This window comes from Ceratotherium simum, chromosome 6, assembly GCF_057802395.1.
Source record: "Ceratotherium simum simum isolate JZ-2026a chromosome 6, ASM5780239v1, whole genome shotgun sequence".
Lineage (NCBI taxonomy): Eukaryota > Metazoa > Chordata > Mammalia > Perissodactyla > Rhinocerotidae > Ceratotherium > Ceratotherium simum.
In genome coordinates, this window is record NC_141905.1 from 25,966,329 (window position 1) to 25,990,532 (window position 24,204).

Below are 24,204 nucleotides of genomic sequence, written 5' to 3' on the forward strand. Positions count from 1 at the left end.
TTTGGGGCAACACTATTCAACCTATAATAGCTGCACTTCCCAGACTTTCTTGCAGTTACGAGTGTTCTATGACTGAGCTCTGGCCAATGGAACAGGGCATTAATGATGTGTGTCACTGCAAAACCAGGCCCACAAATCATTCTGCACAATCCTCCACACTTTTGCTCTTGTCTCCATCCATTGGCTGAACCCAGTGAAGGACTCCAAGGCCCAAGAAAAATGCAGAGCCCCTGGATGGAAGGAACCTGGGTCCCTGACTGACTGAGCACACCTCACTCTCCATTCAGAAACCTTCACTGGACTGAGAGTGACTAGGCCACCAAGAGTTGAGGGCTGTTTGTTACAGCATTTAGCATCTCCTGACTAATACACCAGCTTCTCAACCAATATTCATTCCATTACATATCAAGGATCAGTGAATTTCACCCAAGAGAAGAGGAAAATAACAGACTGACACCAGCTCCAAGGTCAGTGAGCAATCCAGGTGGACTACAGAAAAATGAGGGAAAAAAAGGCACTGCCCCTTCTTGGAGTACCAGGCATCTCAGTGAGCATAGCCCCCTAGGATGTCCTCTTGCTTTCAGACGCCCAGGGGGTCTCTTGGCCCCTCCTCCCTACACAGGCTAATAACTGGGAGGGGGAGGTAGGGTACACATGATAATGATCCCTTTCTTATTTAAACAGGCCATTTTTCTTCCCAATAAATGCTTTTATTTTTGTCAGCTCAAATATTCCCCTTTGATAGAAACCTGAAAATAATTAGCCTTAATAGCTCTGCTGTGAATAATGCCGCACAAGAAGGAGGTAGATGTTAATAGGAACCTTCCACTCCAAACTTAAGTCACCCCCTCGGCCTCCCTCCCAAAAAAAAGAAATGTAACAAGAAAAAGATTATAGGTTTAGCGCTACTCGGGAAGAAATGTATATTTGAAATAAATGCATGAAATCCTTTAAAAACAGCACACCCTGAAAACTTCATATTTAGTTAGATTTGCTTTCCAAATCACACAGACTGCACAGTTGCATGCGATCTTTAAACAACTACAATCCCTGAGAAGTGTGGATAGATTTAAGAGAAACAAAAGCAAGATCAGCCAGCTTGTAATCTTCTTTTCTTTTTTCCTCCCTAAAGCTGCATTAAATTGCCTATTGAGAACAATAACATATTTGTGCTTTTATAGGTAGAATGATTGGTATTATGCAAAGATTTGGCTAACAGTCTAAAGGCACATTCACACTGATCAGGACTGCATGCTGTTAATAATTTTCGGGATGCTCTAGGGAACCCGTAATTCCCTAGGACTACAACTTAGTAGGTCAATACATGCTTTGTGGGAGCTGCTACAGATTCTTAGCCTTTCTCCCAGAAACTTACCAACCAGTAAGACTTTGAGAAGCCCATTCCCAAAGAGAGTCTTGGAAATGTTAAGTGTCCCTTTTCACCTACATTCTTCCTCCGGCCTGGGTACGTGCAATGACTCGTCCAGGATGGACTGCCAACTTGAAAATGGCACCTAGGCATTCTTAAACAGAGCCTAAAACTGCTTGTGTGCCTACATCCTGTGATCCAATAAACTCATCCCGGAAAATTATCCTAAGGAAATAATTTAAAGGAAAGACACAATGACACACACACATGCACGCACACACAGAACACTAGCAGTATTTTATACATGAGGTTAAAATCTAGAAACAGTGGGAAAATAGTCTGGTAATTGATGGTACATTTATCAATTTGATGAAGAATTGTACAGTCCAGAAAAAGAATAAATTTGAGGACTACAAAGTAGCAGAGTAAAAAACATTAGGTAAAAAAGTAGAGCATGAAATACACATAAAATACATATATAAGGGGATAAAGTTTGGAAGGAACAAAGCAAGATGAAAAGTCAGAGGGTTAGCATGTAGGGAATACAGTTGAAAGATTTTCTTTGTTAATTTCCCTTAATGGGATTACAACATTGTTTTAAAAAGCATATAAAAATAAAATAAAATGAAATGGTCTCTGGGCCTTTTAATCTTTAATTATCCCATATATGTCTGAGCCTGAGATTCAAAGGCCAAGCTCAAATATAATTCTAGTTTTATGAAATTCAAGAATTTCTTCCTAAGAAAGTTTGTGGAGGGTGGTAATATTTGGTTGCATGGACAAATACAACAAGACCATTGCCAGACAGGCTATTTCATCTGAGATACAGAAAAAGCAAGCTACACATAAGCATCTAGAAACATGGAGATTGGGAAGCCCTGTTTTAAAACTTCTCCACAGAGAGATCTGTTTACACATTCACACATACACACACACACACACACACACACACACAGAGCAGCAGCACTAAAAGACATTTTGTTGTGATGCAGCACAACTTCGAAGAATAACTCACATTTTCTACGAACTAGAAACCCAAAAGGCAGGAGGAGGCTGCATTGCACACCTCACATTCATCTCCACGAATAGCTAAGTGACAGTGGCCACCAGCAGCTCCTGCTCCCCCTGAACCAAGCATGTCTTTCTGTCATTTCTGACATGCTAATGCCTTTGAGAGGTGAATGAAGCTTACACCAATCTCGGGCTAAGTGGCTTACCTTTTCTAAGTGCCATGCTAGAGTCGTAATAGAACATCCTTGCTAGAAGGGATCTGAAGATCTCGTCTAAATTACTTTTTTATTAAAGAAGTTTTTAAAAGAATTTCTTCTTTTTACTGAGTACCTACTGTATGCCAGGCACTGCGTCAGATGCCTCGTGAGCATTCGTTTCTCATCTTCACAACACACCTGCGTGGCATGTGCTATTGTCTCCATGACACAGACTGAGAAAATTATAGAAATGGAGTGACTTACCCAAGGTCACACTCCTTTAAGTGGTGAAGAGAGATCAGAACCCAAATCTCTGGACTCCTTGTCCAGTGCTCTCAACAAAACCATTCTGTCTCTTCAACACACTCAGGGGGACTCAGCATGAACGGCTTTTGTGCAGGGGTTATAATTAGTTATCTGGTCCCAGTTGCTTGCAGGGTAAACAACGTCCAATAAACCCACAATGCTGTAAGTATTTATTACATTGCAACCCAGCTGCCAACTGTCTAACCATTTTAATAAAAAGCTATTTTCTAAGGTTTATGTTTTATTGCATGTATGACTCCCTTATTGGTTAGCATTTTGGAGTTGTGGAAAAGGTTATGAATTTAGAAACTGGCTGCATTCATATCATATTTAAAACTTAATGCTATTTTATTAAAGACATATGGGCCTCCAAAGTACACATATTAAATGTCATGTAAGAAAAGTAGCAGTTTAAATCATGGTCAAATTCATTTTTGACGTGACTCCTGAGGCTTCCCAAGATCTGAACTATTTCTTTGTAAATCTGGCAGTTTAACCACACTCATAAATCACTTTCAAAGCATATTATTTCTTAATTTTACTGCATTAGAGAGCGTTTGGCCTACACAGTGAACTGTTTGTAGCAGTTATGTGAACAAAGTTGCACATTTAGTCATATAATGTGCAAAAGAAGAGGGGAGGGGAAGCAAAGACGGAAAAGCTTTTCATTCTTAGTCTGTTTTACTTACTGTCTCCCTTTTTACCTAAGCAAATGCAATTCACAGCGTTCTGATCAGGTCTCTGTAATCTCCAAGTGCAGAAGTCACAAGTTGGTATTGAGGGTATTGAACACAGGATATAAAAAATAATTTGTAACTTAATCTTTTCCAAAACATCCCATGACTAAAAATCAGACTGAGTGCAGAAATTAGACCCTTTCTTTTAACATTATACCGAACTGAAACAGATTTTCCAAAAAAAAAAACCCACGTGGCTTTGTGTAATATAGCTCTTGGTTGTTTTCTAATTATCCAGAGATCCAGTATCTCAGCCTTGGGTTTTCAAAGCCCTTCTAATGATGAGATAATATTCTTTGGACTTGTGTAACGAGCCCCCAGATATCACTCCCTGGTTTTCTCCATTTTACTTTGGGGCAGAAGGAGGCTGACTCCAATGACAAATTCCAGGATCTAAACATCAGCCTTGATTTCCAGATTCACCAAGGGAGTTGAAGGAGGATTAAGAGAGTTGAGTCCCAAGTCACCCAAATGAAAGGGCTTAAGCGCTTATTTTTGCACCAGGCATCCTTTTCCCAATTTGGGCCCTGCGTAGAGCCTTCACTGCTGCACTGCTGTCCACTTGGGGCCGCTGCACCACCTTTCTCCTGTTTCCATCAGTGACTATGGAAGCTTCTCTGTCCTCCACACTGTACTGACTGTTCTTGTGCCTCCTTTTGCCCTGGCTCCCTCCCGCCACCATCACAAGAACAAAAAGCCTTGTGCAGTGCCTGGGGAGACCCCCAAACTCAAGGGCCAGCGTATCCCCAAGACAAACCTTCTTTTTCTCCCCATATACCTTTCTTGTAGGTTTTTTACTCTCATTGGGAAGTAGATAGTTAGTAAAAGTCTTAGAAACATCTCATTTAAGTATAAAACTCAGTTAAGCCACCAGGAATATAAGGGCAATACCCCCTTCTATTGACTGAATTATGTCACCCACGAAATTCTTGTTGATGCCCTAACCCCCAGTGTGACTATATCTGGAGATAGGGTCTTTAGGAGGTAATTAAGGTTAAATGAGGTCATAAGGGTGGGGCTCTGACCCAAGAGGACTGTAGCCTTACAAAGAGAAGAACATCATTCTCTCCCTGTCATGTGAGCACACAGCAAGAGGCAGCCATCTGCAAACTGGGAAGAGAGCTCTCACCAGAACCTGACCCTGCTGGCACCCTGATCTAGACTGCCAGCTGCCAGAACTGTAAGAAAATCAAGTTCAGTTGTTTAAGCCACCCAGTCTATGGTGTTTTGTTAGGGCAGCCTGTGCCAACTAATACACACCCCCACCTCAAGCCAAAATTACCTTCCGGGTCACCCACACAAACTGATGACATAGCAATGCCACAGAAGCAGCTGTTTTGAAATTACACAACGAGGAACACTAGCTGTCCCCTGATTCTACATACCAGAGACAGACAGTGTTAGCTCCTCACACATATTATCTCATTTAATCATCACAACAGATGTGGAAGGAGACATTACATTTCCTGTAATAACAATGGAGAAACAGATGGCAGAAGGTAGAAGTCTGGTCTTTAATCCAAAACTAAATGTAATCCTGAAGCTTGGAAAATGGAACAGCAAATCTGACCACAACCCATGAACAAAGTAAAAATCATAGGCTTTCCCTGGAATACAATAGCCACAATAAACTCAGATTTTAAACCTTCCCAAAAGAACAGCTGGAGGCAACTCCTTGAATCATGTCAAGAACAAAAGGAAAGGTTGGGTAGTGGGGAGGAATGAATAAAAATGGGCCAAATAAAGCATGGGAGAGGTTGCTAAGCCAGATAACCTCTGTGACAATTCAAAATGCCAACAAAAAACAAGTGACTCACTTGTAAATTTCACTCACGAGTTAAAAGCTTCATGAAGTAGAAGCCCCACTTAAAATTCCCCACTTCAAAAAAGAAAAAAAAAAAAAAAAAATACAGCTTTGGAGCCTAGACAGAGAGCATTAATTCGCTGTTGAAAAGAAATAATGAGTTCTAATTCAGGTAATGTAGCTCAAAATTTACTGCCATATTTTAAAATGCACATGAAAAATAAAATTATCCTAAAAATGTCCTTGGTGAAAAGGCTGAGTATAATTGCTATCACTGACAATAGCACTGAACTTAGCTAAATTAACATCAAAGGAAGGCCCAATTACAGAGCATCTGTACATTATTGATGGTGCCCTGTCTGTTAATTTAAGACACTCTACTGTAAGGAGCAGAAAAGCAAATAAAAGAGCTAATTGTACCACAAGCCTTCAGGGACCCAAAGGGCAGACCTGCCCTATCATGCTTGTGAAACACCACTTTGTTTGGTCAGAGGGACAATGATGTTGCACTTGGAGTTGGAATGTGTACATGGGTCCCAGAAGTAAGCCATGGTGACCACAGGTAGACAAACCAATGGAGAGGCAAAAATACACATCCTGGAGAGCTGTAACCAACTCACAAGCCAGATCCAACAGCTACTGGGGAAGCTGGATGTTCCTGGAGGTCTTGGCACGGAGAAATAAGCTCTCTGGAGAAACAGGTAGGGAGCAGTGGGAATGTCAGAACTCTACTACCTTATAATAAGAAACAGCTTCTTTTTACTGCTCATGGAGCCACTCGGGGCAAAGGGCTCCTCTAGGGGTAAAGGTAATTTTTTAAATGAGAAGAAAGTCTTCTCTGAGCATCGGGCTCCTCACTGAGCCTACCGTGTGGAGGAAGGAAGTGTCATTACTAGAGCTCCTACTGATAATGCTACTTACCTGTGCATACCTGCTGGGCACTCATCTGGATGACACCCTGAAAAGTACCTATGAGCCACCTTCAGACAAACAGATCAGATTTTTATTTCAATCAAACTTTGTGAAGACCTTTACCTCCATTCAAGTTGGATAACCTAAGAGTGTCCTACTACTTGATCCTATCCGCTACTTTGCTTCTTAGGCTTTTGGCGACGAGGAAAACAACAAGTAAATGTTAAATACCAGAGACATCCCTTTTATCACTAAGCTTACATGAATTTTCTTTTATATCTTCTTCTTAAAAGTTCACTCATCTTGTCTGATGTTTTAGGCTGAATTGTATCCCCCCAAAATTCTTATGTTGAAGCCCTAACCTCCAGTACCTCAGAATGTGTCTATATTTGGAGACAGGGCCTTTAAAGCGGTGGGTAAGCTAAAATGAGGCCATTAGTGTGGGCCTTAATCCAATGTGACATGTCCTTATAAGAAGAGGATATCTGGACACACAAAGAGATAGTAGTGATGTGCATGCACATAAAGACAGCAATGTGAGGACACAGTGAGAAGGCAGCCATCTGCAAGGCAAGGACAGAGGCCTCAGAAGAATCCAATACTGCAGACACCTTGATCTTGGACTTCAGCCTCCGGAACTATGAGAAAATGAGTTTCTGCTGTTTAAGCCACCCAGGCTGTGGTACTTTGTTATGGCAGCCCTAGCAAACTGGTACCTCTGCTATTAGTTGCAGGCAGTTTGGAAATAACCAGAACTCAACAGTAGAAATTGGGACCACGCCATCCTCATTTTCTCCTTCTCCCTTAGCCATGGAATTGCAAATAATATTAACATGCAATCAAAGTTAGCTTTAGAACAATGTTGACAGTTTTTCCGCAGTGGCCTGGCATCTGTGTGGTTACCCACTGACCCATCCATCCTACAGGCTTCCCTGCCTTCCAGGATGCCTCTCTGCTTGAGGGTTCATCCTTACCGTTTGATGTTTCCATGAGCCCAGAAGACACTTCCCAAGCAAGGCAGAGCATTATGAAGCTCCAGAGTTCAGAAGGAGAGAGAGCAGGGCCCTGGTTTGACTGAAGGTGGGAACACTCACGCTTTCATGATCCTCCCTTCACCCAGACCTCAGTTGCTGACCTTTTTACTCTGTTCCTAGACAAGATGCTCTGTAGTTGCAACCACTCCTCCTCATCACTGGCCTGGAATCACCAGGCTCAAAGAAAAGAATTAGTGCGTGAGCTGGGGATAGCAAGTGGAGTAAAGCATACTAAGGAGAGGGGCTATCCAAGCACACCAACACACCTGCCACGGAGAGCAGCCCCCTGCCAAGCCGGGAAGCTGCACACAGAACACGGAGTAATGTTAGTTTTAAACATGGGTAACTTTAAATCAGCACCCCAACTTTATTCTCTGAGAACCCACTTTCTTAAGGAAGCATCTTTATTTTCCTCTTCCTTATCTCTTTCTTTTCAAGCTTAATTTTTTAAAATAATAAAAAAAGCCTAAATTGCAAAAGCAAAATACCAAAAGCCGTCTTCTAAAGTGGATCAAGAAAATGTCAAGCTGAAAATGTACAGATTACAGACATAATCGGCTCTTAAGGCTCCTTCTCAATCATTACCAGAGATCACACAAATGAGGACCTTCCATGGTCCAGTTAAGAAGCCTTAAATTTACTCCTTATGCTAAGCGAAATAAGTCAGAGCAAGAAGGTCAAATACAGTATGATCTCACTCATAAGTAGAAGATAACAACAACAACAAACAAACTCATGGAGACAGAGATTGGATTGGTGGTTACCAGAGGGTAAGTGGGGAGGGAGGAGGGCAAAAGGGATGATTAGGCACACGTGTGTGGTGATGGATTTTAACTAGTATTTGGGTGGTGAACATGATGTAATCTATGCAGAAATAGAAGTATAATGATGTACACCTGAAATTTATACAATGTTATAAATCAATGTTACTGCAATAAAAAAACTAATTAATTAAAAATTAAAAAAAAACAAAAAAAACCCCAAAAACTAATACAACTGATACGATAGGGAACAGGGTCTTTTGGGTAAGAACATGTCAAAAGACTTTCTAGAATGCCATTGACCCATTGCCAGGGGAGTTACTATTGGGTCTCTGACAGCCATTGGCTTTCTCCTCATCCCAACATCTGAGCTGCTGGCTACCACCCAGACCCCTCCCTGCAGTCCCTGGAGGAGGGCTCTCAGGCCCAGCTCTTTCATCTCTGTGGCCACCTGAGCACCAACACTGGCCTGGGTGCTCTGAATGCTGGGCAGCCTCAGACCAGCAGCTGCCTCTGCACAGATTTCCAAAACACCTTTGGTACACAGAGCACGACTGCTCTGTCTCCCAGACACCTAGGGACCCAAGCACAGACCTGTCCATAATTTTCTCCCACTTCAAACCCTGCCAAGGTTCCTTTTCTTCATCTTAAGATAAATTGCAAACTTGGCCTAACAAATAGAGCCCTCCACAGCCTGGCTCCTGAAATTCTCTGCCTAGTTCATGCATTTCACCAAAATGCTCTGGGATGTGTGGTCACAAGGTCAAAGTCGGAAATTACAAAGTTACCATTGGCTCCGTTCCATGTCCTTGTTTTCCTGCTCTTTTACTCCTGCCTCCCATCATATCTCCATGCCTGCTTAATGAAATTTAAGATATACAAACAAAAAAGCATGAGGTTTGGGGCCTAGGCAGACCTGGGGAAGAACCCTATTTCACCTTGCTCTATAATTTTAGGTAATATATGTAAGTTCTCTGATCATCAGTTTCTTCATTTATAGATTCAAGTTCCAGGAGAAAATTAGAAATAATATTAAGTCACTAGTACAATCCTTAGTACACAGTGGACATGTAATACATGCTAGGTTTTGTTTTCACTCCCATTTTAGAAAGCTTCAATGCATCTAACCATGCACCACTAGACAGCCAGTTGACCCTTAGGCTGGCCTTGTGATCCTAATTAGTTAAGCATCCAGAAAGCCTACAGAAGTTGGTGCTGTGGCACCAAAAACTGTCATTAACTTCACTAAACCCCAAGTTGTGTTCTAATTAAGAGCCCTGGTTCAAGTGGCCAGGGAAGGACCAGAGGGCAGGGTGAGTGGAGGGATGGCCTATTAGTCAGATTTCTGCAGCAACGCTACTCCTCAAAATCCTAGTGGCTTACAACAAGCACTTATTTCTTGTGCAGAGGTCTGTAGTTGGCTGGGGTAGTTGTACTTCAGACTTCAGGTCAGGTTTGGGTCTGCTCAATGTGTATCTCACATTGTTTTCATAGAAAATGGCAGACATGCAAGAGGGGTGAGTGGAAACACATGGTGCCTCGTAAGGCCTTGGCCCAGAATTGGCATGCTGTCACTTCCACTCACACCCGATTGGCCAAAGCGTCACATGGCCAGGGCCAAAGTCAATGGGATGGGGAAGTGTACTCCTCCCTCAGAGGGGGAACAATGGCAACGGCAGAGAGAAAGGAACAATTTTAGACAAACAATGCAATCTACTTCTTCCAAGTGTGAGGTTCCAGAGGCTGTGCAAAGTATCTTAGGGATACTTATCTAATTCCCCACAAAGTGCCACTTACTTCCATAATCCTCCAGGCATGTGTATGTCCAAATATCTTTGGACAAAAGTGAATGTTTTGGAGGCCAAAAAGAAGAAGTGTGTGGAGCTGGGCCACTGAGGTGCAATGAAAGCCAATGACTCGGACAGAGACACAACATCTCAAAGGCATTAGGCTTAGTGGAGAGGAATACCTACTATGTATCCTTGGCCCAGGCCCCAGGGACTCCTGGGAGTGGCTCTGAGAGGCTGCCAACAGCACCTACAGTTCTGTTTCATGTCCTTCTCTCTATTGTGGATTTCAATTCTCCATCCACAGGGCTTTTCCAGGACGCTGGAGACACAACTTTCCTGTACCAGTCTATCTCTGATTTCAGAGGGTTGTTATCCAAATGCAAGGTAGTGAAAAGCTACAGAAATTGCCTCCAAAGAGCAATACTCGGAAAGCATTTACTCAAGACATGGGATGCCATGGTGCAAAAATGGAGAAATACAAAATCTGTAAGTGATTCCCCCTCAAATAAATGTGGCAAACTGTGAAATCAGGAATAAGAATGAAAAACAAACAAACTGAAAATTTTTGGCTTCCAGAGTTGTTTCTAAACACACTGCCTAAGCATTTTCCAAAAAAGAAATTAATTAAAAATTTTTCCTCCCTTCAAAATTTACTATAAAGTAACTGACAATAGAATCTAAATATGTCTCTAGACAAGAAACATCTGTGTGAAAACAGAAAAGAACCATAAAACACTAACAAATTCAGGTAGTTAGGAATATCCAAAAAATCAACTACCATTTTTAGCTTTCTTCTGAACGCTTGACACCATAAAGAACTTTCAACATATATTGGCTTATCTACTATTTAACTGCATGTACTTGTGGTTTACAATATTTATTTACAAGCATATCCTGGCTTAATGTAAATTATGTATTCTTAAAAATATTGAGTGCAGAGTAAATGTTAGTAATTGCAATAAATCTAGATGTAGTTTCTGATAACCTTTCACGTGTTTGCAATTGGCTAGATAGGGGTAACAGAAGGTATGAAAGACAGACACACTGTGCTTTAGAACAGGGTAGCACTTAGTAAAGGGCTAGGGTAGGCATGAACCAAAGAAGTCACTAGGCAGTGCTCCTTATGGTACAGACAAAAAGTACAATAGCAGCTAAAACAAGGGAAATTTCATTCTAACTACACACAGACTTATGGAGCATCCCAACATGTTTTTTGAGAATAGCTACTTTTTATTTCCCAAAAGCCCTGATATGAGCAGGTGAATTCTGAGAGAAGGACTCAGGGAACACCCTAAGCAGTGACAGGGAGCAGGCAGCTTCAGATCACACCCTTGCCTCCCCTAGAAATGCTACCTGATGGAAAAGCCAAGACACAGGGAATCACGGAGGCCCTAGGTTTTGCCATTGTAAGAAATCCCAGGGTAAATCCTTTGGAAAAACAAATACGCAACCCAGAATCTCTCTTTTCCACCAATGCACAGATTCAAGTTATCACATTTTCTTAAGGCAAAGGTTCCTTTCCTGCTTTTCCAGAGGACCATATTGAGGCAATAAAAAAATGGACTACCTTTCATGAAGAATCTTACAATATGCTCTGGTTCATTCTTTTGACAAGTAGTGGTTGAGCCTCTGCTGCAGACCAGGCACTGGGGATATGGGAGCAATCAAAATGGCAAAGTTCCTGCCCTCATTGAGCTGACACCCCAGTGGATAAGCAGCTGCTTCATCCCGATGCTTCCATTCCCCATCTTTATCCTAGGTTGCCTTTTTTGTGGAAATCCAAAAACATAGACACAGACGGAAGAAACTAAAAGTACCCAGGGGAATTAGGGCCCAACTCCAAGCGTCAAGAGTAGGAGTGTGTAGCGTAGTCATGGAAGCGGGTGATCCTTGGACCAAATAACTTTCAACTTTCAGTCTAAAGATGAGAATAAAAAAGATTTCCAGAAGGTTCATGTGCTCAGAATCTTATTCCTCTAATACAACACATCTCCCTCTCTCCCACCCTCCCTTTCTCTCTCTATCTCTCACACACCCCGCCCCCCAAAAATATCCCCAAGATACACATACACAAATATACAAACTATGCAAAACTACACAAATACACAAACTACACATGATAGGAAACCCAGGCATGCCCACGTAAAGACATGCAACATATTTTCAAGGACACGTTGACACTCACAAACATACCTATTACCATATCTTACCCATCAGTGAATGACCACAATTATAAGCAAAAATACCCATGTCAAAACACTTCCTAAATGAGGCTGCGATTCTCAGTGCAGTTGTCCCTGTATCTGTTCTCCCCATCGCTTCTATAAGGTTCTGAAGATTAAACAGTTGGTAGCCAACGTTATATACATGCCTGTAAACAAGAGGGCTCAGCTTTAAATAATTATGTTAAAGAAATGACAACTGTGCTCTTTGCCAGAAAAGGGATGAATAATTACAAAGCCAGGACACAATTAAGCAATTCTGACTGTCAAATTCTTGAACTCTCTCTCTGATACACAGGGCTGGCGTGCCCACCATGCACTCTCTCCTGGACAGGCCTCTACACTGCTTTGATCTACGTTTCCCAGTGCAGTGAGAGGGGGTCACGGTCTGGTCATTACAGAAGCCTTTCTTTGGGGGTGTCAACTTTCTCTGCATCCAGCTTGGGGCTCTCTGCATTGACAGTGACATGATTCAATAGCCAATATTTAACAAAGATATATACATATTCTTTTAATTCCGAGAAATAAGCAAAGCCTGGCTGTTGCAGGTCCACTAACACCACACACGCACACGTGCGCAAACACACAAGTCTAGAAGAGTCTCTTGTAGTATTAGCTATCACTTGCTAATGAATGACAGCATCTTTCAGAGCTCAGACAGAAGGCAGCTTTTAAACAACAAAAACCAAAAGGCAGCAATGAAGGAGAAATGTGTCCTCGTGAGAGAAAGCAAGAGAGAACTCACACTCAAGTGCCAGGGCCCGCCAGGTACCAAATCAACCTTTATGACATAGGGGGTTTATTAGTTACTGGATGATTTTGTATTTGCATCAACCGAGAACACCCAGACTGCCCACTCCCTACCACCAAAGCAAGGGCTGTGATTGGAGAGGCATTTCCATTCTCCCAAATACTTTATGTCAGGGAATAAAATGAAAACAGCTTCCCAAATCACGGCCCCCTTGATCATCCATCAGAACATTCTGCTGAATAAGCACAACAGGCCGCTGCTGCCTCAGAAAGGACAGAAGCCAACTTGAGATTCCGATTCTGTTATGAAAAATAGGTCTTCAGCAATTGTGCTCAGCACAGCATTGGCAATTTACGGGGAGGAAATTGCTCTCCACTTAGAAGCTGACTCTGGGTGTACACATACCTCCCAGAACATACATATGTATATATACACAGAGAAGGAAAGCATATATACACACCTGCATAGAAACAAACATAAGTCTGTACATACTGTGAGCAGATGAGAACCAGGCTTTTTAACACCAATTTATTAATTCAGCAAGGAGCTCATTTGGCCTCTTTCTATCTGCAAAAAAAGTACCAGTGCATATCTCTGAAAACGACAGACAAAAGGGAATTGTCTGCCATTCAAGAGAGGCATACGGTTTGATATGAAACCAGGAACACAGAGAAATCTTGCAGTGTACTTGAAGGATCATGGTGTAAATAGAACACTTAACTAGAAGCCCAGACCCCTGGGTTCTGGTCCCAGTTCTGCCTCCACAGGACTGTGGGGACCTTAGGAAACTACATCCTCTCCCAGTTCCCTCACCCATAAAATGAGATCACAGATGAGATGATTTCTGAAGTCCTCTCCAGTTTGGAAAGCATGTGACTCTACAAAACGATAACAACCAAAGGTCCCCATGCTTTGTCAGAGTATTTTTGTCTCTCCTCAAATAATTAACAGATATTTTTAAGCTTAACACAGTTAGTAAAGATGTTCGAGTCAATCACACAAACATGAGTTAATTCTATAATTGATTAGAAACTAATTTGGAGCTTTGAAGAGCATTTCTGCTGAATGCTGCTAATGACTCAGAGAACCAGCTACTACTGGATTTTAAGGAGCCATTTCCACTTGCTTTCAAATGAGGGGAGGATTTCTGTCCCTTCCCCGCATCATCTCTACTCCAACGGAACAGCCCTGCTTTTATCTGTGGTCTTCATTTAGGTTCCTATGAGGTTCTGTTTGAACAGAGAGATGCACAGGGAAAATGTTTAGCTCTCTGCTCCAGGGGTAAGAAATCAGAGTGGAAGAATGCGGGCTCTGTGGTCAGACACACGGGTAAAGCTCCAGCTCCAGCAATTACTAGTCGGGTGATTTCGGCAGCCCAATTAACATCTCCAGGCCTGAGTTACCTCATCTGTAGAGTAAGCCAGAGCTCCCTTCCTTCTACATTATGGGGTTATGTGAGAACTCACAAATCTGTATCGAAAAAACCTTAGAACAGCGGTGGACACACATGGAGCACCCCACCCAAATATGGTGGGTATTACATTTCGTACCCCCTCAGATTTCCAGTGACAATGTAGAGCTTCCGATGTCAAAGACCATGAGAGCAGGAGAAATATTGATTTATTCCATGAAGTGCATGTATACATGAAGGTGAGAAATGTAAGATGAGCAGGAACCCAAGATATTATTAAAAATTCATTTGCTGTACTTTGGTTTGGTAGTGTTGGCTGTCTCTGGAATCTTTTAACCAAAAAAAAGAAAAGAAGGCCTAGAAATAAATTACTTCATTTGGACAAAATTACAAAAGCTGGAATAACTAAAGGCAGTCATGAGCAATACATCAAATCTATGCCTCGATACGGAAAACTGTTAACACTTTAATAGCTACGAAATGAATCACTCAATTAATTTCCCACATGCTGAAACAGGTAACAATACATTTATCTGCCAGTATTATACCCTCCATATCGTATATTTCCACAACTGTTAGCAATTTATTCAGCATAACGGGAAATAAGTTGCACCTCATGGATTCAGCAAAAGAAAGTGGCCTGAGGTCTACTGCCAGCTGAGCTACTTGATGGAAGAGGTTTCATTTTTCTGTTTTGGTTCTGTTTGTTTTTCTCTCCTTCCCTTTTTAATCATTTCCAATGCACGTGCAGAGGGCTCTAAGTCAATAAGTGAGGACAAACTAGACCTCTAGGATTTCTGGGCCAATGTTTTCAACACACAAGCTAGGATCCCACAGGAAGCTAGCTCCACAGAGCTCCAGGGCAGTGAGGGACCTCCAAAGGGGTCATCAAAGGTCATCAAGTCCATTCTCTAGCCTTGAAGGACTCCAACTCCTCCCAAAGAGATAGTTGTTCATGTCCTTAAAAATCTCCTTGTGTCGGAATCTAACACCCAAAGCCAAATCTCCCCTGTCTCATTGATGCTGTCACTAAGATGACATGGTGTTCACTTCCATGGCCTCAATGCAGACTCAGCTGATAAAAGAAAGGTCAGTAAACACCATTCCCATGAGCTCTGGAGAGCTACATGTACGGAGCACACACCAGTCCCAGGTCACATTGTCAGAAAACATTGCCTTCCCTACTTACCATATCTCTGAGAGCTATTGAGCCCTCACTTGTGGACAGAAGAAAATCTCTCTCCCCTAGCTCCTCTTTGGTCCCAAGAAAGTAGTGCCCCCTCTGAGGCGCTGGAAGAATCCTACCCACCTAAGAAACAGTAAATGCCCAGCGCTTTCTTCTTTCTCAGCTCCAGACCTGTAGAGGTCCCACCTTATATATAAAACATCTTCAAGGAGGCCTGAAATACGCCCCCAGGAATGTCACCACTGGGCTGTGTATGGTGCTGCTTTATTGGAAAAGAGCCATCTGGGTAAAATCACCTTACAAATAAGATCCTCTTAAACTGGGTCATGGGAAGACCCAATTTATACCCAGTCCTATTTCTTGTTTGGTCAACAGTATATCCATGGATGAAACCCTAGTGTGAGATCCCTCCTGCACTCTAAACACAAAGGAGGACATCCTCCATGCTCAAAGAGTAACCAACGAAGTGAGACACAACTCCCTGCGAAGACCAGGGACCAGGCAGCTTACCTTGGGCTTCACCACCTTCATGAACGCCCCTCTGACCAAAGCTTCCTCTCGTTCTTGTCTGGTTACTTTCCGGGCATCCAGAAACTTCAAATTGGGCAGCTTGTGCAGAACAAAGCATCTGGAAAAGAAAAGTCTGGGACAACTCAGAAAGGCTGGGGTGACAGCCTCAAAGATCCACGCAATTTGTCTGATACTTGGGAATCGACACCACTAGGTCTACAGAAGCCGAGACCTTGGCTGCTGCTTCTCCTCTCTTCTTTCACATAGAATGAATAATTGCTCTTTGAGGAAACCCAAATGGTTATATTTTACACAGACACACAACTAAATTTTAAAAACGTACACTAATGGCTGCTTTTGACTCAAAGGTAGATACATACACACACACCTGGATTAGCAAGGAAGATCTTATCAATATATTTCCCTCCTTCCCTTCTGGAAAATGGGCCTAGCTTCTTTGCTAAACAGAAAGTTCTCAGTGAAACTAACCTACAACCTGACTGTACCATTTATGCCCTTACCATTCCTATGGGTCATCTGTATCACTCTCATATCTGAGATAACAACAAATCTTCAATTTGAAGCTGAGACAAGAGACTGACTTGCCATCCAGGAAAATAAGTTAGGATACAGGTTGTAACAACCTGGGAGAGAACCAACAAACACATATAGCTGAGAAATGCTTCCTTGAGGAATCAAACAGAGGTCTTAAGGGCTTTTTTCTCATCATCACTGAGTTATTTCCACACTGGCACTATGAAGATTATCTTTATCAAGGAAAAATAGGGGAGGTTGGTTTCTAGGAGATATTAATAGCCCAACAAATGCTATGTGCTCTCCATTCGTCTAGAAACAGTCTTTGGTATCCATTATGGCTTCCAGGGATAAGCCAATGGATACTTGTGTGATGAACTAACCTCAAGTAAGTGTATATGGAGAAGATCCACTGGGCCAGGGGACAGGTTTATAAACATATAAATAAATATAGAAAAGGTATAGATACTTGCCTATACTTCTCCTTCCTCAGTGACAGTCACCAACCCAGATGCTGTCCATCAAGCCCCCATCAATCAAAGGAGTAATTGTTTAGACCTTGTCCCGCTTAGGAAGAAGAGGTAAGTACCCAATGTCAAGAGCAATGGATTATCTCTACGGGAATCTCTCATTTCTTTCCTGTACCCAGCCTCCTCAGTATTCACTCAACTTTCAAATCCCAACCCCCATGAAGTTTTCTTCTGCACCTCCAGCCCACATTGCTTTCTCCCTTCTCAGCACTCCCACGATACAATGTCAGCACCATACAGTTTAACATTTTGTTGGTTTTTAATTGTTTTATTGGTATTTAGTTGATGTCCTCACCTAATTATAAATTTCTTTAGGGCAGGGACACATTTTTTTGCTCATCCTCATAAGATCCTGGAAAGTAGCATTAGAATGGACGCAATAAAGCTGAGATCAATAACGTTCACTTCAGTTGCACGAATATCTCTTGAGCACCTACTATGTACCAGGTCATTGGTATACAGAGGTGATTACGACATGGTTCCTGCTCTTAAAGGGGTTCTCAGTGTAATGGAGAATGATGGACTCACATAGAGAAATTAGAAACTAGCATAGCTAAGTGCCAAGATTGAGGTTATGCACAAAGTAGTTTGGGGAGCACAGAGAAAGGCACCTAACATTATTCACTGAATGCCTGAAAACTAATGGCTGGAGGAGGAATAAGAGGAACAAAAAAACCTCAAGTAAAGCAACCTCACACACTTAGCTTTTCCTCAGGGCAAATGTTACTCAGGGTATGTGGTGCCTCCCTCCTCAGGGGAGCCTTGGGTCCCCAAGGCCGGCTCCCACATTCATAAGGTGGTTTCACATCACCAAGTGGCTTCCATATGCTTGTCCAGGAAAAAGACTTAGCTGATTACTCAAAAGCAAGAGTCGATAGCTTAGAGGCCTCCAGTCATAACCTTTATATGATGTGTTTTTAACGCCAATGTATCTGAATTCTTTTGAGGTATAGTTTTTCTCCCCAGAAATGTCTACCCTAACATCTGAGGTCCTGGGAATTTGACTATCTACTTCCTGCTTCCTCCCTGGCCTCAATCTATTACCTTCTTTCCTACTTTTCCCTGAGCCTCCCCCTTCCCTCTCCAAATGCCCCCTAACCTTATCCCAAATCAGAAAAGTTCCACAAAGGCCCAAATGACCTTTCTATTCTCCAGTAGAACTCCCACTGGCCTCAGTCAATGTCAGAGAAAACTTCCGTCTTATGCTTGTAGCAGCAAAGACTTGATGACAACAGATTCTTTCAAATAAAGACATGTACAGACGGAAACAATATGTCAGGAGTGATGCTCAAAGGAGTAAAGACACCCACTAAGTGTAGGGTGGGAAAAGATGAATATTCAGGTGAAGAAAACATCAGTATTAGAAAATCAGCCAATGTTTAATGATGGAATGAAAGATGTCTTCACAGGGCTGGCAGGAACCATGATGACAACAGACAGCACGTTGTCATTTCGCCCCACTTTGGATCACAGCCCTGAAATCAAAGGAGAGAGAGAGAGGTGCTGGCTTTTAAGCTAGTTAAAAATTTTAGATGACAAAGAGCTGCTGTTTTCAGAGCACTCTTATACAATTGAGGAAACAGTCTATGAAATAGGCTGCCAGTCACCTCTGAAACTAGGTGTGACTTGACTCCCATCTTGATGGCCAGCCTGAGGTTTCCAGCTGGTTGGTGCTTGGAGAGGTTTGAGGGACACTAGGAAGGCTTGTCCCAAACAGTCCAGTCTGAGACTCAGCCCAGGGTCCAAAGGTCCTCCCTTAGAGCTATCTTCTTTCATTTACTTACTCATACTTTCACTAACCCATCAAATAATTATTGAGCAGCCACCAGCTGCCAGAAACTGTGTCAGGTGCTGAGCATAAAGTGCTGCACAAAACAGACAAGGTCCCTGCTTTCAAGGAGCCTATATTCCAGCACAGTGGTTCTCAACATTGAGTGGGCATCAGCATGCCCCGGGGTGCTTGTTGAAACACAGATTGCATCACTACCCCCAGCATTTCTGATTCACTGTGACTGGAGTAGGACCTGGAATTTACATTTCTAATAAGTTCTCAGGTAGGGCTGATGCTGCTGGTCCTGCTGAGAACCTCCGTTCAAGTGAAAATAACACCATGAAGATTAATAGTTCTGGAATTAGGATGTTGATAAGGTGGCAAAGAGTCTCCTTCCCAATTCTGCTCACAGTCTGCCCTGCCCCAATGTCTGTGGTACACAGCACCCAGACAGCAGCCACATCTACAGTTCTTCCTGCCCCTTGGTGGTTTGGAACTAGCTCCAAACATTACTGCCAAGTGATAAGTCAGTGGGCTTTCTGCCTGCCTGTCCCATCCCAGTCTAGGGAAATCTATTTCCCTTTGTTCTAGGTCATGTCAGGGTGTCAAAAGCTGCAGCTTCAATCTGAGTATAATACAAGTTTGCCATAAAAATACAAGAGAGGATTCCTGAAGCCACAGAATGAAGGCTTTTACAATATCAATTCAACCCTTGTAAATTTAATCCAGGGTTATTTGTTGCACCAAAATCTCTTTACTGTGATGTATGACTTAGTTACTGGGGTTATCACAGCCGTATCCTAAAGTTGCATAGTACATAAAACATTTCAGTTAACAATGCGGGAAGGTTAACTCCTCCAGATAACCTGCAATCACAAGGGCTAGTCCAGATGACATGCCTCTGTCAGCTTCCACGAGCTATTGATGGTTCAATCAGTTTGTTTTGAAGGTAAAGTACAACAAAAGGGCAGTAAACTTATTCAGACTGTCAACAGGGGCTATTGGGAATGGGGCTTGCAGGTAAGTAATTCTGGGTGTTTTAAGGCTATTATCAAACAGCAATGGTTGAAGGAAGAGACAGCTACTAATAACACAGAAGGCAGCCATCATAAACCACTTTATGGCAGAAACCCCCGTCCATAAATCCTGCGACACCCGGAGACAGCTTCAGATTTATAAAACTGCTTGTTAAGCCAAGGCACTGTTTAATGAAAAGAGATCCGTCTAAGTTCTAAGTCTCACGTCCCTAGCTCCAGAGGGCAGTTCCAATTTTCCTGACCTTCCCAAGGTGGCTGGGAGAAAGCCCCAGGGCCTGGGGGGTGGAAGTCAGAGGCACTCTTGGCTGTGATACGGAAGGTGAGGTTATGGAGAGATCAGGGATCCTGGGAAGTTGTTTAAAGACTCATTCACCTCTGTCTGCAAACAGATTCTCTAAAAGTGAGAGCCACACACAAAGCTTTCCGGGTTCTCTCTCTTTTCATAGAGAAGGCTCCATTTTCTTAAAAGACAGCTTTAAAGAGACACCTAAAACTGGTAGAGAGGGAAAAGGAACAGCAGAAAGACTTTTTCGTTTGTTTGCTTTTTGCTCCAAAATCAATTTTCTCTGCCCAAATCCTGAAGCTCCGGCACTTTTCATCTAGACTTCAAAGGGAGAGGAGGATGGTCTTTTCTCTTGCCTACACCTGCTACCCCAGGGGAGCTGGCTGCTCCCCAGTAACACCACACAACCACAGAAACGCCAAGACAGATCTTCACCGTCCTCTCCTGGGGTTGGCTGCCATGTTTCCTTCTGAGGGGACTACTCACGACACACTGTTTCCAGATCCTGAGGGAATTGGATGCGGGGTCACTGGAGTTTTTGCCTACTTCCTTCCATTTAAGGCATTCTACGCTTCTTCTCATTACTTCTTGCTCCCATGCTTGGGGGATTGGGAGACATGGGGCAAGATGCTGAGGCCCTACCAGGGGTGCCTGAAGGCAGCAATGGGTAATCCATGAACTGTTCTCAATCTTTTACAAAGCTTAACAGAACAGAGGGAACATGTCAATAAAACATCAAACTTCTTTGCTTTTGACTGGCTTACATCAACCCCATTTGGTAACACTGCTTACCTCATGCTGATCAAAAGCACTGATCAACAGCTAAATGTGTCTGACTAATTTAAAAAGTTAGCAACAGCTTAAATGAGCTTATTTAAGAGACCAAAGCTTTAAAGAGTGGAGGCAAAAATTAAAAAGAGGAGATCATAATGAAAAGCTTAGGGACTAACGGCGCAGAGGAAGGAGCCCAGACTCGGGGCTTATCTTGTTGTGTGATCTTGGTTCAGTCTGTCACCTTCCTGAGCCTCAGTTTCTCCATCTGTGCAATGAACGGAATGGGCAAAATGGTGCCTAAGCCTCCTGTAAGCTTTAGCTCACTTGAATTTGATGTGCCTCAAAGTTAACACAATAAATACATCCATATCCTCCGTTCTGATACACATCCACGTATTGCCTTATATAACCACCCGCTCACGCCTCCAGGTAAAGGACGACTGTGAAAAAAAGTCAATAAAGACCAAAGAGTAACGAACAAGCACTGTGAGTGGAATAACTCCAGATGCTTGGAGAAATGACAATGATCTCACTCTAATGAGCCGAGGTGAGCTCACCTACAGCATTAATGAAGGCCTGACGACTGGCAAAGGCCAGCTGATTTTCCTCACAGTTCACCGGCAGCATGTTTGAAGTCTCTGTGCAAACAATACACCCACAGGATAGACTAAGGCCCTCTACAGAGGGTAACCAGCAATTGCTCTGTGGGCTTCTGTCACTTTGATCTCTGGGTCGTGACCTTTGCTTTCTTGTGATCTTCAAAGCCCAGATTGTAGATTAGCTGGAGAATGCTAGCTGGGTTATGTAAGCCACAAGTTTTACAGCTCCTATTCAGCTGGGAAATGGTGGCAGCCCAGGACAGCCAACAGACGGTGGAGGGTCCCTCCCTCCTTCCCTTTGGCTGAGTGATACAGACACTGGGCAGGCCCCAGCGCTGCTCCCTTGAGGGAACAAAGAAAGGGTGTCACATTTTAAATAATTTAAAGTTGTAAGCAATACAGAGGGACTTACTGGGGAGGAGGGAGGAAGGAGAGGCCAACTAAAGACTGGAGTGGCAGGAAAGAATGAATGACAAAGGGTTTAGTGACAGAGGTAGGGTTAAGAGACCATGAGACCAACTCCCTTTCTTGACAACTGATGTCTAGCACTTGTGTACTGTTGACCTTCACTCCACTGTCTTTCCTGCACTAAGAAAAAGAAAAAAAAAAATGGTAAAGAAAGACAAGAAAACTGTATGGAGATTCCTCAAAAAATTAACAATAGAACTACCACACGATCCAGCTATTCCACTGCTGGGTATTTATCCGAAGAACAGGAAAACAGGAATGTGTAAGGATACACACACCCCTGTGTTCACTGCAACATTATTCACATTAGCCAAGACTTGGGAGCAACCTAAGTGCCCATCAAGGGATGAATGGATAAAGAAGATGTGGTATATATACACAATGCAATACTACTCAGCCATAAGAAACGATGAAATCCAGCCATTTCTGACAACATGGATGGACCTTGAGGGTATTATGCAAAGTGAAATAAGTCAGAGGGAGAAGGTCAAATACCATATGCTCTCACTCATAAGTAGAAGATAAAAACACCAACAAACAAACACATAGAGACAGAGATTGGGTTGGTGGTTACCAGAGGGGAAGGAGGGAGGGAGGAGGGTGAAAGGGATGATTAGGACAGGTCTGTGGTGACAGATTGCAATTAGTCTTTGGGTGGTGAACATGATGTAATCTATGCAGAAATAGAAGTATAATGATGTATACCTGAAATTTATACAATGTTATAAACCAATGTTACCACAATTGGAAAAAAAAGAAAAGAAAGATCAGAAATAGACCATACTGGGTACCCAAGTTTCCCATCCTTGATTCATTTTTTGGCCAGTGTTGAAGTCCACAGGAAGCCCCAAGTGTTTTCTTAGTATGATGGTGGTCTCCCAGGCCAAGCTCTGCCCCTCCACTCTCTTCCTGCTCAAATCCTAAAGGCTATCGGTTATCACATTCATCTCCATTCAACATTCATCCGAAAATAGCTGCACAGTGTGTACACACAGCAAAGCATGGGCAGGTTTAAGCTCCTATAATAACATGGCAATGGACATTTCTCAGCCATGAACTATGATGAATGGTGAAGAGAAACTCCAGGCAAGGTCTTGCTCCTGCCCCAGCAGGACCAGGGCACTGCTCAACAACTTGGTAGTATGTTTATGCTTACATACAGATTTAATGAGCCCATTTTACTGTGGGGATGTGTGCCAAGATAATCCACCTGGGTGCACAGGGGGTAAGTGAGAAAGGAAAGGGAGTAGCATGGGGGGAGGGGAGGAAATAATCAGCAGAAATCGAAGCATCTGTGATGACATTTCCAATAACTCCATAAATCTAGTCACTTCCCATTTCTGGTCCAGTGGCTGGCCACAACGTGACCTAAAACTGGGCTGACCTCTCTGAAATCAACATCGCCCATGGAAATGAAACAACAGACATACTCATTTTGATGTATGGCTGGGTGACATATTATAAATATTACATCACATAACCACAGAGGATGCCAATCAATAAGAAATTTTTTTAGACAGCACTAAATGAACCATGGGTTCTTGCGTCTGAATATACTCCTTTAAGGCTCCTACTATTGCTTAAATGATTAATAGAAGACATATTGTCAGAAAATGTACTTAAGGTGAAAAACAGTAAACTGTAGAAATATCATTCATTTTTTAAGCAATTTTCTAGTGAAAATGTCACATAAATTTACATAGAGGCCCTACTATTAGGCTCTGGGTAGCAGCTAGAAGGAAGACAGACCCCACGCTTTGTGGATAAAGGGCCAAGAAAATATTTTACCAGAGGGGGAAAAAAAAAAGGTGGCTGCATTGCTTTGTAGAAAGCCAAACGCCACAGGAACCCTGGATTCAAAAGTCTTATTGTGAAACTCTTAATACTTCTCAGTGGCAAATGAAGCACAAACTCCAGGATGAACAAAGCAGAGCTGCTTACAGACCACAGAACAGAACTGCATCATACACACATTTATCTCATCCAAACGCAAGTGTGAGAGTGCTTGTCAAACCAGAAATAAAAAATAAAAAAACAAAACGAATAAAAAATTTAGAATTGCTAGAGAAGAGGCCTGCCATTCCACTCAACCATCAGATGCCGTGCAGTGAATGTGTAAGTAGATGGGCACACATTTAATGTTCCCTCCACTGTTCTTAGTTCCTATTTCTCTCAGAGGATGAGCATCTTGCCATTATTGTAGGTAA

General features: G+C 42.6%; 1 protein-coding gene across 1 annotated transcript in view; it reads right to left on the bottom strand.

Moving 5' to 3' along the window:
* Positions 1 to 24,204, bottom strand: part of LRMDA (leucine rich melanocyte differentiation associated) — a 1,038,159-nt gene that overhangs the window by 425,127 nt on the left and 588,828 nt on the right. Inside the window, exon 5 of the mRNA XM_087431992.1 lies at positions 16,002 to 16,119. Coding sequence (XP_087288118.1) covers positions 16,002 to 16,119 — 118 coding nt within the window. The remainder of the gene's footprint in view (positions 1 to 16,001; positions 16,120 to 24,204) is intronic.